Source organism: Symphalangus syndactylus, chromosome 2 (genome assembly GCF_028878055.3).
Source record: "Symphalangus syndactylus isolate Jambi chromosome 2, NHGRI_mSymSyn1-v2.1_pri, whole genome shotgun sequence".
Taxonomy (NCBI): domain Eukaryota; kingdom Metazoa; phylum Chordata; class Mammalia; order Primates; family Hylobatidae; genus Symphalangus; species Symphalangus syndactylus.
In genome coordinates, this window is record NC_072424.2 from 59,162,211 (window position 1) to 59,179,290 (window position 17,080).

A 17,080-nucleotide genomic window follows, 5' to 3' on the forward strand; every position below is an offset into this window, starting at 1 on the left:
GTGTACATTGTGGAATGGCTAAATCAAATTAATTAACATGCATTAACTCACATCAACTTTTTTGTGGTGAGATTGTTCATTTTATATGTCAACTTGGCTAGGCCATGATGCCCCATTATCTGGTCAAACACAAGTCTTAAATGCTGCTGTGAAAGTATTTTTTAAATAATTAACATTTAAACCAAAAGACTTGAGTAAAAAAGATTACTCTCCACAATGTGGGTCAGCCACAACCAATCAGGTAAAGGTCTTCAGAGACAAAAATGGAGGTCCCCTGAATAAGAGAAATTCTGCTTCCCAAATGCCTTTGGACTCAAACTGCAACATCAACTCTTCCCTAGGTCTCCAGCCTGCCAGCCTACCCTGCAGATTTTGGGCTTGCCAGCCAGTCTCCACAATCACGTAAGCCAACTCCTTAAAATCAATCAATCAATCTCTCCCTCCGTCTCTCGTTATAAACACACACACACACACAAAATCTATTGGTTCTGTTTCTTTGGAGAACCTTGCAAACTCAGAGAAGTTTGTTAATAGCTTTATTACTAACACAAGATTAATATTACTAACAGGTGAAAAAATCTGAAAGCAAGGAAAGTAATGCAAACACACCATGAAAGAAATAAACATCAAGGTAATAATGGAGAGGGTTCCAAAATCCCTAAGTAAGAATTACTGGATGCCAGAAATTTTATATTTATTATGACTTAATTAAAAGAGTCACTGGTTCAATATGGCAGACTTTGTACATCTTTATTTCTCTCCTCACCCCCAAATCCCATTAAAATGAGAAGAAATAGAAGGTAAAAACCTGTAACAACAAAGTGAATAAAAAGAAGACCAAAAGCAAATGAAAGATTTAAATACATTTCTAGGAGATGAAGAGAAAACTGAACAGAAAAGATTACTAAAACAGAGCATGAAAAAGTCATAGCCCAGAGTCCAAAGGAGCTGAAGCTTAAGAGGTTGTGAACAACCTTGTCCAATAAACTTTTAGAATCTCTAAAAATGAAATGATAGATGGCATAAGTAGTGAGCTGGGCTACACATAACGATCAACTGAAAGCCTTAATACTGAGAGGTCAACCTCGTCTCTTCCCCTACTTGAATACCCAGCAAGGCCTACAACCAAGCATTGAACTCAAAGTAAAAGAAAGTATTTTCTTAACCCTGAACTTAAATTGAATGAACTGAAGGAAATAGGACAGTTACCATCTAATGATAAGCTACTTCTCACCCTGGTTCCCCAAAATAACCTCAGGCTATCTATCTAAAGCCTACTTATCCCACAGCAAAACTTGACTAGATTTCCTATTCATTGTAAATATTAACAACCAATCAAAAATAATCTGACCTTTGGGGAAAGCATACAGTACTACAAGAAAGGTCAAAATAAACAAATAGGAAAATTAATTCAGACTATATATAAAGAGACACTTATTCAGTTGACCCTTGAACAATATGGGTTTGAACTGTGCAGTTCCACTTATACATCGATTTTCTTCTACCTCTGCCACCTGTGCGACAGCAAGACTAGCCACTAGCCCCTCTTCTTCTTCCTCCTCCTCAACCTACTGAACATGAAGATGAAGACTTTTTTAATGATCTACTTCCACTTAATGAGTATTAAATATTCTCTTTTTGATGATTTTCCTAATGACATTTCTCTAGTGTACTTTATTGTAAGAATACAGTATATAATACACATAACATATAATATATAAAATATGTGTTCATCAGCTGTTTCTGCTATCAGTAAGGCTTCCAGTCAACACAGGCTATTAGTACTTAAGTTTGGGGGAAGATAAAAGTTATATGCGAATTTCTGAATGCAAAGAATGGAGGCTCTGTGACCCTAAATCCCACATTATTCAAGAGTCTACTGTATATCCCTGTGAGAATAGACTAATACTAAAAACATGGAATAAAGAGAATACATGAAAGAATTCTTAGCAACAGTAAAACATCTGTCAAAATGAAATATTCAAAGATGTGGAAAATATGGCAATAAGTATCTAGAAAGACATAAAGCAAAATGTTGGAAAGATGCAAGAAATACGTAAAAAGCACTAGCCAACATCTGTCTTCCAGGAGTTTGCAGAGGAAACACAAGAAAAGTTCCCAGACTTGGAGAGAACACACTTCAAATTGAAAAGGCCCACCAAGTGCCCAGGGAAATAAATGAAAGGCTAATGCAGATACATCACTGCAATTTCAGAACATTAAAAGGTAAAGAGAAGATCCTAAAGCTGGGTTGGAGGAAAGGCAACCTAACAATGCAGCAAGCCTTATATAAGTATCAGGCAACACAGCAGCAATATTAAATGCTAGATGGCTAAGAAACAATGAGTTAAAATCTGAAGGAAATATGATATTCAGCTTTGGATTCTATGTAAAAGCAAATCATTAGTCAAGTACGAGGGTATTAGAAAATTACCAAGGACTTCAACAAAGAAAGAGGGTATAGATAAAAAATAAAGACGATGGAACACAGGGAAACAATAGCTCTAATCAAGGAGAGCAGTAAAGCTCAGAGATAGAAGATGTATAACATGCCTAGAAAATGACAAACTCAGACAGGAGGCTCTGGGCAACAGATCTCCCAGGGGAAAAATGAATTCAATAGACCATCAGTAGGCTCAAAATCTTGGAAAAAGAAGTCTCTTGTAACAGCACAGAAATGCAAGTTTATACACACACACACACACAAACATACAGTCAGCAACTGTACTAGAATAAAAACTGTAATAGTCTTGGTCCAAGGTGTCTTGGTTTTTTTAAGGGTTTCAGGAATAACAATGGAATAAATTTAAGCAACAGATGAAGAAACAAAAACTATCAGAGATACAGTAATGAAGACAAGATTAATTTTATTTCACATTTTAAGTTAAAAAGACAAAAAATTAAATAGTGCAAAGTACAACTAAGACATATTCAGTTTTATATTATGTCAAGCTATGGAAAGCAAAAATAAATGTAAGCAAGTAGAATTAAAACAGAAAAGCCACAGAATATGCAAAATAAAGACTTCAACTGGAAAGCTCTGGCCTTGGGCCAGAAATTCCCTACTCTGGATTTTCTGAATTTATAAACTGATATTTTAGTATTTACATTAAAAGATGTATATGTTTTAACTCTGAGTTCAATTGCTATTTTTGTTATTAAGGATGGCTGCAGCAATGACTATGGAAAAATATCTGAAAAGAACTGCACAGTCTATTACAAATGTCTAAAGCAGGGCTGGGCATGGTGGTTCATGCCTGTAATCCCAGAACTTTGAGAGGACAAGGCGGCAGAATGGCTTGAGCCCAGGAGTTCAAGACCAACCTGGGCAACATAGCAAAACCCCAACACTGCAATAAAAAAAGAAAGAGAAGAAATATCTACATAGAACAGCAGTCTATAACCAGAAAAAGCGTAAGAAATAAAACAACAAGAAACAAACTGAACTAAGAGCAATTAAAGCTGCTTACATAAATGTAGTAGTTATCACTGTGCTTTTTAAGCTATATTGCATATAATTTAAAGAAGCTATGAAATACATAAAGCCTACCAATAAAACTTAGGACTAAAGTGAACATAAAAAATCATTTGTATTTCTTTTTATAAAAAGAAATAACAGTTTCATGGATAATTTAGGTTGGAACAGACCTTAAAAGGTCACCTAAAGCCAGGCACAGTGGCACACGCCTATAATCCCAGCACTTTGGGGGGCTAAGGTGGGCAGCTCGCTTGAGCTCAGGAGTTTGAGACCAGCCTAAGCAACATGGTGAAACCCTGTCTCTACAAAAAACACAAAAACAGGCCAGGCGTGGTGGCTCACACCTGTAATCTCAACACTTTGGGAAGCCGAGGCAGGTGGATCACCTGAGGTCAGGAGTTCAAGACCAGCCTGATCAACATGGAGAAACCCCATCTCTACTAAAAATACAAAACATTAGCCAGGCATGGTGGCTGGCATGGTGGTAGGCGCCTATAATCCTAGCTACTTAGGAGGCTGAGGCAGGAGAATTGCTTGAACCCGGGAGGCAGAGGTTGCAGTGAGCTGAGATAGCGCCATTGCACTCCAGCCTGAGCAACAAGAGTGAAACTCTGTCTCAAAAAATAATAATAATAATAATAATTAGCAGGGTGTGGCAGCACACACCTGTAGTCCCAACAACTAGGCAGGCTGAGGTGGGAGGATCACTTGAGCCTGGGAGGTGGAGGTTGCAGTCAGCCGAGATTGTACCATGGCACTCCAGCCTGGGCAACACAGTGAGATCCCGTCTCAAAAAAATAAAAATGGTCACCTAATACAAATAACTATCTGATGCCTGAATCCCCACTGAAACACCTAGTCAAAGGGTCATAACCAGCAAAAGCAAAAATCCTATATGCCCAGTCAGGGAACCTATTATTCCATTTGGAGAACTACAAGTTCCTCCTTTTAGCCACTTAAACTCTGCCTCCCTCTAACTGCTGCCTAAGGGACCTAGGTCTTTACCTTTTATTCATAAAGAAGTCAAATCTCTTGTCAATATGACAAACTTTCAAATTATCTATGGCAGCTACTAGGTCATACTCTTTCAATCTTTCAGCATTTCCTCTTCTTCCTAAGTTACAGCTCTAATTCTATGAAGCGTTTACCTCTCTTTTATCTTTTGCTCTCTTCAAAACATACTCCACGTTCATCTGAACTCCTCTACATAAAACTCAAAATGATATGTATTTTAATCATCAATCTTACAGAAATTTTTATTCTTAAAGGGTATGTATGTGCTTACAAGGTTCATCAGTTCATCTTGTTTAACATTTAATAAAAAGTATATATTTTGTCTTAACCAATGTATTTCCATCTCATCTGCATGGCTACACGTATTAAATTTGTATTTTCATGTTCAACCATGATTCGCTCTGTAATAGTAAGTCTCCCATCAAAGAAAAGCCCAGGACCCAGTCTTCACTGCAGAATTCTACCAAACACTTAAAGAATACCAATTCTCAAACTCTTCCAGAAAATTGAAGAGGAGGGAATTCTTCCTAACCCATTCTGTGTGGCTAACATTACCCTGATACCAAAACCAGACAAAAACACAACAAAAAAAAAAAATTAGAGGCCAATATTCCTGATTAATATAAATGCAAAAATCCTAGCAAACTGAATCCAGCAGCACATTAAAAAGATCACTCACCATGATCAGGTAGCATTTATCCCAGGAATCCAAGAATGGCTTAACATATGAAATCAATAAATGTGATACATCACATCAACAAGATGAAGAACAAAAACAGTATGATCATCTCAATAGACACAGGAAAAGCAAGCAATAAAATTCAACATCCCTTCACAAATAAAAACTCTCAAGTTAGGTATAAAATAAACATATCTCAACACAATAAAGGCATGACAAACCACAGTCAACATGATACTAAGTGGGGGAAAGTTGAAAGGTTTTCCTCTAACATCTGAAACAAGACAAGGATGCCCACTTTCATTCAACACAGTACTGGAAGTCCTAGCCCAAGCAATTAAGCAAAAGAAAAAAATATAAAATAAAGGACATCCAAATTGGAAAGGAAGAAGTCAAACTATATCTGCACTGTTAGAACTTATAAACAAATTCATTAAACTTGTAGGATAAAATAAACATACAAAAGTCAGCAGCATTTCTATATACCAAAATAAACTAGTGGGGAAAAAAAAAATCAAGAAAGCAATCCTACTCACCAAAAAAATGTAGAACACTTTGGTATAAATTTAAGCAAGAGGTTAAAGATCTCTGCAAGGACGACTACAAAAAAACTAATAACAGAAATTAAAACACACATCAAAAAATGGAAAGACATCCAATGTTCGTGGTTAGAAGAATTGATATTGTGAAAACAACCATATTACCTACCAAAAGCAGTGTATAGATTCAATGCAATGCCTACCAAAATACCAGTAACATTATTTACAGAAATAGAAAAAAAAATCCCCAAAACCACAAAAAAAAAAGAATACACAGAACCAAAAAAAAAAAAAAAAAAAAAACTAGCCAACGTAATCCTGAGCAAAAAATAAATAAATAAATAAATAAAGCTGGAGTTATCACACTACCGGACTTCAAAATACACTACAAAGCTATGATAACCAATACAGCATGGTACCGGCATAAGAGCAGACACACAGACCAATGGAACAGAAAAAGAAACCCAGAAATGAATCCACATATTCATAACCAACTGATTTTCAACAAAGGCACCAAAACAATCATTTGCGAAGGAATAATCTCTTCAACAAATGGTGCTGGGAAAACTAGATATCTATGTGCAGAAAAACGAAACTAAACCCCATCTCTCTCCATATACAAAAATCAACTCAAAATGGATTAAAGACTTAAATGTAAGATCCAAAACTAAGAAACTACTAGAAGAAAATTGGGGAAATGCTTTAGGACATCGGTCTGTGCAAAAATTTTATGGAGACCTCAAAAGCACAGGCAATAAAAGCAGAGGCAGACAATTGGGATTAGATCAAACCAAAAAGCTCTGGACAGCAAGGAAACAATAAACAGAGTGAAGAGAAACCTATAAGAATGGGAGAAAATATCTGCTACTGAGCCATCCAACAAGGGATTAATATCCAGAATATATAAGGAACTCAAACAACAACAACAACAAAAAAGCAATCCAATTTTTTAAATGGGCAAATAAGCTGAAAAGACATCTTTCAAAATAGACATACAAATGACTAACAGGCATATGAAGAAAATGCTCAACATTACGAATCATCTGGGAAATTCCAATCAAAACTACAATGAGATATCATCTCATCCCATTTAGAATGGCTATTATCAAAAAGATAAAAAATAATAAACACTGGCAAGAATGTGGAGAAAGGGGATCTCTCACACACTCTTGGAGGGAATGTAAATCAGTACTGTCATTACGGAAAACATATGGAAGTTCCTCAAAAAACTAAGAACAGAACTACCATATGATCTAGCAATCCCACCACTGGCCATAAATAGCCAAAGGAAAAGAAATCAGTATCTCTGCACTCCCATGTTTATTACAGCACTATTCACAACAGCCAAAATACGAAATCGACCTAAGTGTCTACCAACAGGTGGATGAATAAGAAAATGTGCTATATATACACAATGGAATACTAACTAACCATTAAAATAGAACAAAATTCTGCCATTATGGGAACACAGATGAGCTGCAGGACATTAGGTGAAATAAGCCTGGCACAGAAATATAAATACCACATGCTCTCACTCATATATAGCAGCAAAAGAATTGAGCTCATAGAAGTAGACAGTACAATAGTGATTACTAGAGCTGGGGAAGGGGAAGGGGCAGGGGGAATAGCCAAAAGTTTGTTAACAGATACAAAATCACAACTAGGCAGGGCACGGTGGCACACATCTGTAATCCCAGCACTTTGGGAGGCCAAGGCAGGCAGATCACTTGAGGTCAGGAGTTCAAGACCAGCCTCGTCAACATGGTGAAACCCTGTCTCTACCAAAAATACAGAAACTAGCTGGGCATGGTGGCAGGCCCCTGTAATCCTGGCTACTCAGGAGGCTGAGGTGAGAGAATCACTTGAATCCGGGAGGTGGAGGTTGCAGTGAGCCAAGATCGGCCCCCTGCACTCCAGCCTGGATGACAGAGAAAAAGGCCATCTCAAAAAGAAGGAAAAAAAAAGAAAAAATTACAGCTAGATAGGAGGAATAAATTCGAGTACTCTATTAACACTATAGGGTAACTATAATTAACAATTTATTGTGCATTTCCAAATAGCTAGAAGGGCAGCTTTTGAATGTTCCTGACACAAAGAAATGACAAATATTTGAGGTGATAAATATGCAAATTTACTTAATTTGATCATTACACATTGTACACATGCATAAAAATATCACTGTACCCCAAAAATATGTACAATTATGTGTCAAAAACAATTTTTTAAAACTCGATTCTCAAAAATAAGTTATTAGTGTAAAAGGTTCATTGAAGCACAGAAGCTTTAAAAAAATCAACAAATACTAATAATAAAAACAGTCAAGACTCCAGTGAAGATACAGAATGAACTTATATGTGTAGTTGGATTCAGAGATCTAATTAGTATGCACAAATAGCCCCACCAACCCCCAAGAAAGTACAAATAGGGAGTAATAAATATCTGAAAACTGAATTTACTAGACCAGAGAGCTACTATGTTTAGTTCAATGTACTGTCTGACTGAAAATGCTGTCCAAGAGAAACACGAAGCCATAAAACCTAAAACTTTTTAAACAAATCTGTGACACACTGGTACACCAAACCTTTTATCCAGAACAAGTGCAATATAATTTTTCCAATATTACATAGATGAATTCTGTCTAGTGATAAAGGAGCCTCAAACTAGGTATGATTAAAGTTTAAAATTCATATGCCAAAAAAGGGACTAAATCACACTATTACTGATAGTTTTACTAATTGTAAAACTAGTCTTAATATGTATTACAAGTATTACAACACTTTGCTTGAAAGCAGTGCAAGCAAAAATTCTATCAAACAACACTGCTTGATGTCATATAATATCAATGTCATTTATGATAGGAAAGCAACATGTGATGTAAGCAGGTGTTTTCCTTTACTTGAAAAAATACTAATTACACAATATGAATCAACTCTTCCCAAATATTTGGGATACCTATAAGAGTTCAATGACTTTTTAATTTGCTTAACCTCCAAAAACCATACTAGAGAATTTTTTTTAATTAAGTGAATGATGATTTTGCTAGCCATAATGCAGCCTTGAAAGGACATCTTGGTTTCACTAAAGGATGCAGTAGCTACAAGCAGTAACCTACAGTAGTGGATAAAGTGCTATTTGAATGAAAGGCTGCTCTAAACACTCATGTTTCTACAGTACGTCTGTTTTGTTGGTCTTAAAACAATGTTGAACTATATTGTAAAAACTAAAGATATCAACTTACAGCCACTGAACATTTATTTTCAATATATCATATTAAGAAATGGATTGTAAACACAAGCTTGTTCCACACTTACGAATCATAGCTTAGCTGTCAATGTAAAAAGGGAATACATTTGTTTGTAAAATGAGAGATAAAATAAACATTTCTTCATAACACTGATAATGCCAGTAAACACCATTTCAGTGATTTTGAATACACTCCTCAAGTGGTATATATAAACAGTATATTCAGTATCTCAAACCTGTTACTTGGGAAAATACTCCTTTGCTCACTCGCTAGAGGTTAAAAAAATGTATTAATGGGCACATCTAAAAACCATATGCAAACACTACAATTAGATGAAGTAATACTTGACACAGTCAAAAGCATTCAAAGAAGAAAGCTGGCTGCTTTCTCTCAAAATGAAACAACTAGCATCCCAACTTTTGTGTATCCAACAGAGCACTAAACGTAATCTTCTATGTTTCTTATTTTTATAATTTTCTAAAACTATGATTTTTTGAGACAGCTGAAATACAATCCAAATCACTATGTCAACAACAAAAATACTGGTCCGAAACCAACCTGGTTCATCATAACAGAAAAGATGATGTAGCAATTATTTTGGTAGCTAATTTTGGCACTAAGGTTACAAAATAGCCACAATCTATAGCTTTCATTGGTCTAAGGAACACAAATAGGATTATTTCCCTGCTTAGCTTCAATGAAAACAGCTAGTAAAAGCCTACAGTGCCAGGAACAAGAATCTGGGCAAGAACTATGCTGTTTTTATTTAAAAACAGCTGAAGTTATTTATAAATAGCTGAAAGCTACTGTCCACACAGGGTTTTCATCAATAATTACAGTAAGATTTCCCAGGCCAAGCACAGTGGGTCACACCTGTAATCCCAGCACTCTGTGAGGCAGAGGCCAGAGGATAGCTTGAGGCCAGGAGTTAGAGACCAGCCTGGGCAATATAACAAGACCCCGTCACTACCAAAATAAATGAATAAATAAATAAATAAATAAGATTTCTTCTTTGCAATTATCTCTTAAATCTAACAAAAAGTTAATTTTTTTTTTCAAAAATGTTTTCCATTTTGCTTTCAGAAAATGTGTGGGCCTTTTACTGACCCAAATATCCCAAAAGGAAAAGAATTTTGAAGAAATCAAGATAAATCCCCTGGCTAGATGGCACAATGAAATTTAAAAATCCTAAACAGAAAAGCCTTATTAAGTTTCCTCCACATATTTCCTTACATATCTTAAAAACATATACACTATACATATATCAATACAAACATTCTGCTACAGAATCAAAGATAAATTGTAGTAAACAAATTTTAATATCAGAAAATTTAGGAAGTAATTTAAGTTCCTAAATTTAAAAGTTCATTTAAAAAATAACAGAATCATAAACAAATAATAAATCATATCTCAAAAAATTTCTATGTACTTCATAAAGGTGCTCTAAGTCTTCTATTAGCAAAAGAAATATACAACAAAACTGAAGAGATTTTTCACATTAATAAAAACTTTTCATATCAACAGAAATTAATTTTTAAAAAAGGACAGGAAGTAGGCATACAGGTATTACTATAGGGGTGGAATTTTATAAGTAAAAAAGTCTAACAAGATGACACGTGTCAGTTCCACATCCAATATAACCACCCTTGAAGGTAATTGGAGTTCCAGCAACAACCATGTTAATATTAAATAAATGTTTTTCCTGAATTTGGACTAAACTAGGAAACAGTGAGCATACAACCAAACACTGTCAAAGATGCTTAACAATAAAGATAATTAGAGCTACTATACTGACACAAGCACCAAAGTAAAAAACTTGAACAATGCATACATAAAACAAAATTTTAAAAGCTTTAAAACATTTAGAATACAACAACACAACAATGTAAACCTAAGTAATAACACAACATAATATAAATAATTCAGAGATACACTATTAGCAAGCAATTCAAAAGACCTCAGTTTTAAGTTGTTAAAATGAAGCTTCCTAGTAGCCAGTGTTGAGGTCCTCAGGCGGAGTAACCTGACAAACTTATGGGCGAACAGCAGACCACCTATTCCCAACTTTAAGTATTGCCACATTAAATTTAAAATATACATAGAAAACTTTTTAAAAAATGAAAAATATGCCGAACAAACTGTAGAGGAGAAAAAGTCTGGTCAATGAAAAACAAACCAACATCACATAAACCTGAGAACTATTTACTCTAGGGAATGGTGAGGGAAACCCTTACTGTTCCATGGGAGGCTGATTTTACCTTTACCTATAATGTTACTCACAGAATAGCTATTAGTAATTGCCAGAACGTTTACAGTAATATTTTCTCTGCTTTATAAAAGAAAAACTGTTTTTTATACATTAACATGACAAAGTAATTTCTTATTAAGAATAGTTTAGCCTTACAGAAAATCACTATCTTCAGTCTTTCAGTTACTTCAGCTATAGACCCTTTTCTGTCCAACAGAAATATAAGACATGTATGTAATTTTAAATTTTCAAGTAGTCACTTTTTAAAAGGCAAAAAAAACAAAACAGGTGACATAAATTTTAACCACAAATATCCAAAATATCACCTCAGCACATAAGCAACATAAAAAAATTGAAGAAATATTTTTTAACTTTTTTTCATACTGAGTCTTCAAAATCTAATGTGCATTTTATAGCACATCTTAATTAGGACCAGACTCACTGCAAGTGACCAGACTCATTGCAAGTGACATGTGGCTAGTGTTTACTGTCCAGGGCAGCAGAGGTATAGAGTTCTTTCTCTGGTTTTAAGATACATGTACACAATACCAAAGGAGGTGAAATGGGAGCAAACAATGTAAATATTTCAGGGGCTGGGAGGTATGCTGAGAAAGGTCAATTCAGCCATCCCCGCTGACTCCAGCAGGCCTAAGGTGACCACATGTCTCAATTTGCCGGGCAATCCCTACTTACTAAAGAGTCCCAATTTACACCTGTTGTCATGATGTAATTATTAAAGTACTCTCTGTAATTCTAATAAGTGTCCCATACTGGATAATAAATTATATGGTCACCCTACCTATATCCATAATATCCTTGAGGATAACTCCACACTCCTTGGAAGAAAATTTAAATTTTAATTCTGATGCCTGGAAAAGAAGCTCTAAATTCAAAGGAAATAACCCTAAATTTACTACCCTCCTCATTAAAAAAAAAAAAAAGAAAAAAAGAAAAAAGAAAAAGCTGCTGAAAATTTATTTTAAATTGCAGACTAAAAAAAAAAAAAAAAGTAAGAATTACCTGTTGAACAAGGCATCTGGAAATTGGGATCATTGCTATCCAAAACAGGCAAACAGAACTGGTTACTTGCAGATCCTAGCATAGGATCCTTATCGCTGAGCATGTTCTTCAGCGAGTCCTCTAAGACATTTTGACTTGCACTAAAATCCTCACAGACTTCATTCTCCAGGTTGGATCCTAGAAATAGGGCATCATCTAAGTGTTCAGTAGGAATTAAATGATTAAATGTATCAACTATATCCATGAAGACTTCTGTGTGTCTTTCAGCCCTATAGAAAGACAAAAAAAATACCATAAGAAATAAAGCTATCAATTGAAAATCACCTAATACCAAATTATTTTAATAGTTTTGAGTCTAAGAACACACTTAAGGTATTTCTGAATTGTTGTTTAAAAAAAAATCCTCACTTGTTTTTAGAATATACATTTGGAAATGTAGAACGAATCTTTACTAAATAATGTTTCTTCATCATGCATGTAGTATATCATTTTACCAGAAATCCTACTAAATGTTTACTCAGTTCATTATTTTTAGGAAAAAAAAACTATGTATATAGTCCATTAACTTGACACATACGAAAGAATTACATGGCTTAAAGCATAAAAACAATTGTTTTTAACCACAACCTTTTCACAAATTAAGCATCAGACACTGCTTTTACAATAAGTCCACATAAAGAGCTAAAATCAAATAATTTAAATTTTTATCCCATACCTATTAAAACCATAAAGTAGCCTTGTTTTATTTACAAAGTATTAAAATTATTTAAAGAAAGGTAATATATATAGACAAAGGGCTTTTATTGTAGGGGAAGAGGTGGAAAATGAAAAAGAAACTATTAACCCAACAAATCAAAACTTAAAAGACTACACATGCACACAAAGATGTGCACAAACACACCTTTTTGCAAGGTCCCCTTTTAGGAGAAAAACAAGATAAATGACACAAAGACAATCTACATCATGTATTTAGATTTATTTATGTGTGGTCTATACAAGTATCAAGTTAGTCTCCCATTTGAATTGTACCTACATTGCTCAGCAAAAGTCATTTCAAAGCTCTACAGGAGCCTCAATTACGAAAAGTTAAACCAATTAAGTTAAACTGGTTTGAGAGAAAACTGAATCAACATATTTTAGGGGGTGGAAAGTCAACCGAACAAAATTAATATTAATTTAACAAAAAATTCCAGTGATTAACCTATAACATCCTGGGTTCCTTAATTCCAAGATTTTTGAGATTAGCTCCAAATCTAACAAAATTTCCTCAAACTAGTCTTGAATTCTCTCCCCCTATAAAAACGAGGGAAGAATTTCAGATACACGCTAACATTCACTGGTTATATATGTCATACTGTACTAAACATTTTACCAATATTTATATAATTTAAGCCCCAATAATAAATAGTCTATTATCATCCTTGCATTATTAAAAAAAAATGCACTTGAATAATTTAAATGTCTTCCCCAAAGTCACAAAACAGAGCCAAAATTCTAGCCTGGGTTTCAAGCTCCACAGCCCATGCCCATTAATAAGTGTTACCCTCTCACACTGAGCTAAGGGCTGGGATGATCTTACTCATTAAAGGCTCTTTAAAAACAATTTTCCTGCCAGGCCCAGTGGCTCATGCCTGTATTCCTAGCACTTTGGGAAATGGGCAGATCACTACAGCCCAGGAGTTGGAGACCAGCCTAGGCAACAAGGCGAAATCCTGTCTCTACAAAAAAAATACAAAAATTAGCCAGGTGTGGTGACACGTGCCTGTAGTCCCAGTTACTCAGGCGGCTGAGTTGGGAGAATCACTTGAGCCCGGGAGGCGGAGGTTGCAGCGAAATCAACCCACCGCACTCCAGCCTGGCAAAAGAGCCAGACTCTGTGTCAAAAAAAAAAAAAAAATCCAACAAATTAGTGACTGCCTGGGGCCACAAATAGGGAAATGATGAACTGCAAAAGGGCAAGTGGATACCTGAGAGATGACGGAAATGTCCTAAATCATGGTTGTGATAATGGTTTCACGAATCTGTTCATTTTTAAGGAATGCATTTATTATACCTCAATTTTTTAAAAAAAAAGCAAAGAAAATTCCTCTCTCACAAAAGTTAATGTCCTTCTAAATAGAAGTTTCAGTATCTTCTCATTTTTTTCCATTTATTTACATTGAAATGTTAATAAAGCACTGAAAGAAAATGCTAACTACTTTACAGATTTGCTGCTTATTTTACATGCATTCTCTCAATTGACAGAAAATTGTAGCTAGCAATGCTGAAGAAAACTCAGGACAAGTTCCTTTAAGAATTCCCTACCACTATATGATCTCAGTGCCAAAGAAAGTCTCAATTATCATACATCACCAATACTTCCGCCCAATGTTTTTAGGTTCCAAAAAACTTTAGTATATTAAATTCTGGTAATTAAAAATAATTTATGAAAATATTCACTAAATGTTTACAAAATTAAGTAGAACTACCAATGAATTCATTTATCTGAACGTGCTGGAATCCACTACTGCAAGCCAAAGCCACCTCCTCTTCAGAGAGTTGCATCCCAATTAGTAATCTTTTTTCTCAGATCAATCAAAAAGAAAAAAGGCAGTTTCAGCCCTAGAAACAAATGGCTAACTTTCCTTCAAAAAATAGTATACTGAATCTACTGAAAAAGTAAATGCACTTGTTACCATAGCAACATGAGGCCAGCAAATTCTGCAAACTTCCTATGAGGTCTTCCTGTTGTACCAACTATATGCTGTGAGCTTTCAAGTGATGGGAACATTCACAACATTCAGAAGATATGGTCACAAAGCTCAAGATCACATAGCTATACTGAAGAACAGGCCATTCTAACTAGTCACCTAAAGGAGCAATTTTTTTTTGTTTTCAGTAACATTACTATTAGTGAAACCATCCTAAAACTCCTTCACTGAAAGTGGCTTCAGAGCCTGTAATATATTTCTTGAAGATCAATTTTTTTTAAGTAAAGCATTCTGTAAATAAAATCGGTCAAGTTTTCCAGTACTGTTTTTAAGTCAAAACTATTATGACTTATAAAGTATGCTTCCCCAGATTTAAACAGGCATTATCAGGAAAAAGGTTTCCACAGTCACAAGTGGAGATAGACTGAAGTTATGTTTCTTTAACGATACCATTTATTTATTCATCAAATGTTTACTAAGCAGCTACCATTGTGTGAGACATGTTTAGTAGGCTAATGAAAATGGGAATCTTCTAAGAACACAGTAATAAAGCGTATCACATTTGTGAGTCCAAAGAAGACAATTTCCACAGGACAAATCACAATCCTAGTGTTTCGTGGCACACGTTTTAAGGAAAATTGTTACAAATGAGAATAATTTTTCTTACGTGGTTCCAACTGGCTCTGGAAGTAATTCCAAAGAGAAAATGCCAAAAATGAACAGTATGTAGCCATCCAAAAGAACTCCCTTGAAAGTAACATTTATTGGAGGTATAATTCATTTTTAAAAATCAGTTTCAGATATAAAGTGATCAGTCTCAAAAATAAAATAACTCTAATGCTAAATAGGCAAACAAATTAGCCAAATGTAGAAATATTTACTCACTTGTAATGGATACACTAATCTATTAAACACAATGTAGTACCCTGGATTAGATCATGGAACACAAAAGGGACAGTAGCAAAAAAAAACTGGTAAAATCAGAATAAAGTCTGAAATTTACCATTATTATTGGTAACACACCAATAATAATCTCTGTTCTGATAAAGGCACTAGCTTTATGTCAGATGTTAATAATCAGGGAAACTAGATAAGGGTATACAGAAACACTACACACCCTTTGCAACTTTTCTATAAATATAAAATTATTACAAAATAAAGTCTTAAAAAAACTAATCTAAGAATATTCTGGGATACCTAGCAATGTGGCTAACAAAGATAATCAGATCTAATTAAGGGCGAAAATTAGGAGCCAATTTAGTATCTTTGTTAATTAAACAAATTGTCTAATTTAAACAAATTCCTGTTTCTTACACTAAAATTTTACTTACGTGCTTTCCTATATTTGGCATTCTAAATTTAATAAAACATAGTAAGCCCATCTACTGGCATTCTAAATAATTAAAACATAATAAGCCTGTATAGGGTGTATTTTAAATGGCTAATGATATGTGTATATCCAATTAAATCAGTATGGATAATTTGGGAATATACATGTTAAAGTCAGAAATTGTTTCTGGGTAAATTCATGTTTACAGACAACAAAATATATGCAGCTAAGTATATAAGTGAATAATCTGCATAATTCAAAATTATTCATTTACTCATACATGTATTAAACATCTATTACAAAGCATTTTACGTCTAGTGAAATGAACCTGTCTGAAAGTCGAAGAACTCACAATTCAAAACGACATAAACATATAAGCAAATACAACATGTATAAACATCACAACAAAATGCTGAGTGCCGTATTGAAGGGCTTCACAGAGGAAGGGGAAACTCAGGAAGCCAACAAAGGCTAGGCAGGTGATGATGTGTAAGCTGGATCCTAAAGATCCAGAGGATATTCTAGGCAAAGGGAACAGCATGTCTTAATTATGAATGGCTGAGTTTGGTCCTGATGGACCATTTATGAAAACTCAGAATACAACTAAAAATAATTAGTACTAATTTGCCAAATAAAATTTAATCCGAGTCCAAAGATATTTCCTGCTTTAAAATATGTTTCATCTGTAATTCTCAGAGAATTATATTGCAGCCAGGTTTAGTTTATACTAACAAAGCAGCCTAATTGCTTTCCAAGTGTTTCAAGTATTAATAGAATGCAAAAAGATGAGATTTAGGAAGTGTCAACAGCAAAAAAAAATTTCACTTTAGGCCGGGCG

The 17,080-nt window shown here is 34.5% G+C and overlaps 1 protein-coding gene across 2 annotated transcripts in view; it reads right to left on the bottom strand.

Moving 5' to 3' along the window:
- PHF3 (PHD finger protein 3) overlaps positions 1-17,080 on the bottom strand; it is an 80,891-nt gene that overhangs the window by 57,300 nt on the left and 6,511 nt on the right. Inside the window, exon 2 of one of the 2 annotated variants that reach the window (XM_055257370.2) lies at positions 12,223-12,491. The exons of the other annotated variant lie outside the window; for it this stretch is intronic. Within the exon in view, the coding sequence (XP_055113345.2) occupies positions 12,223-12,466 (244 nt within the window). The 5' untranslated portion in view covers positions 12,467-12,491. The remainder of the gene's footprint in view (positions 1-12,222; positions 12,492-17,080) is intronic. 2 annotated transcript variants of the gene reach the window in all.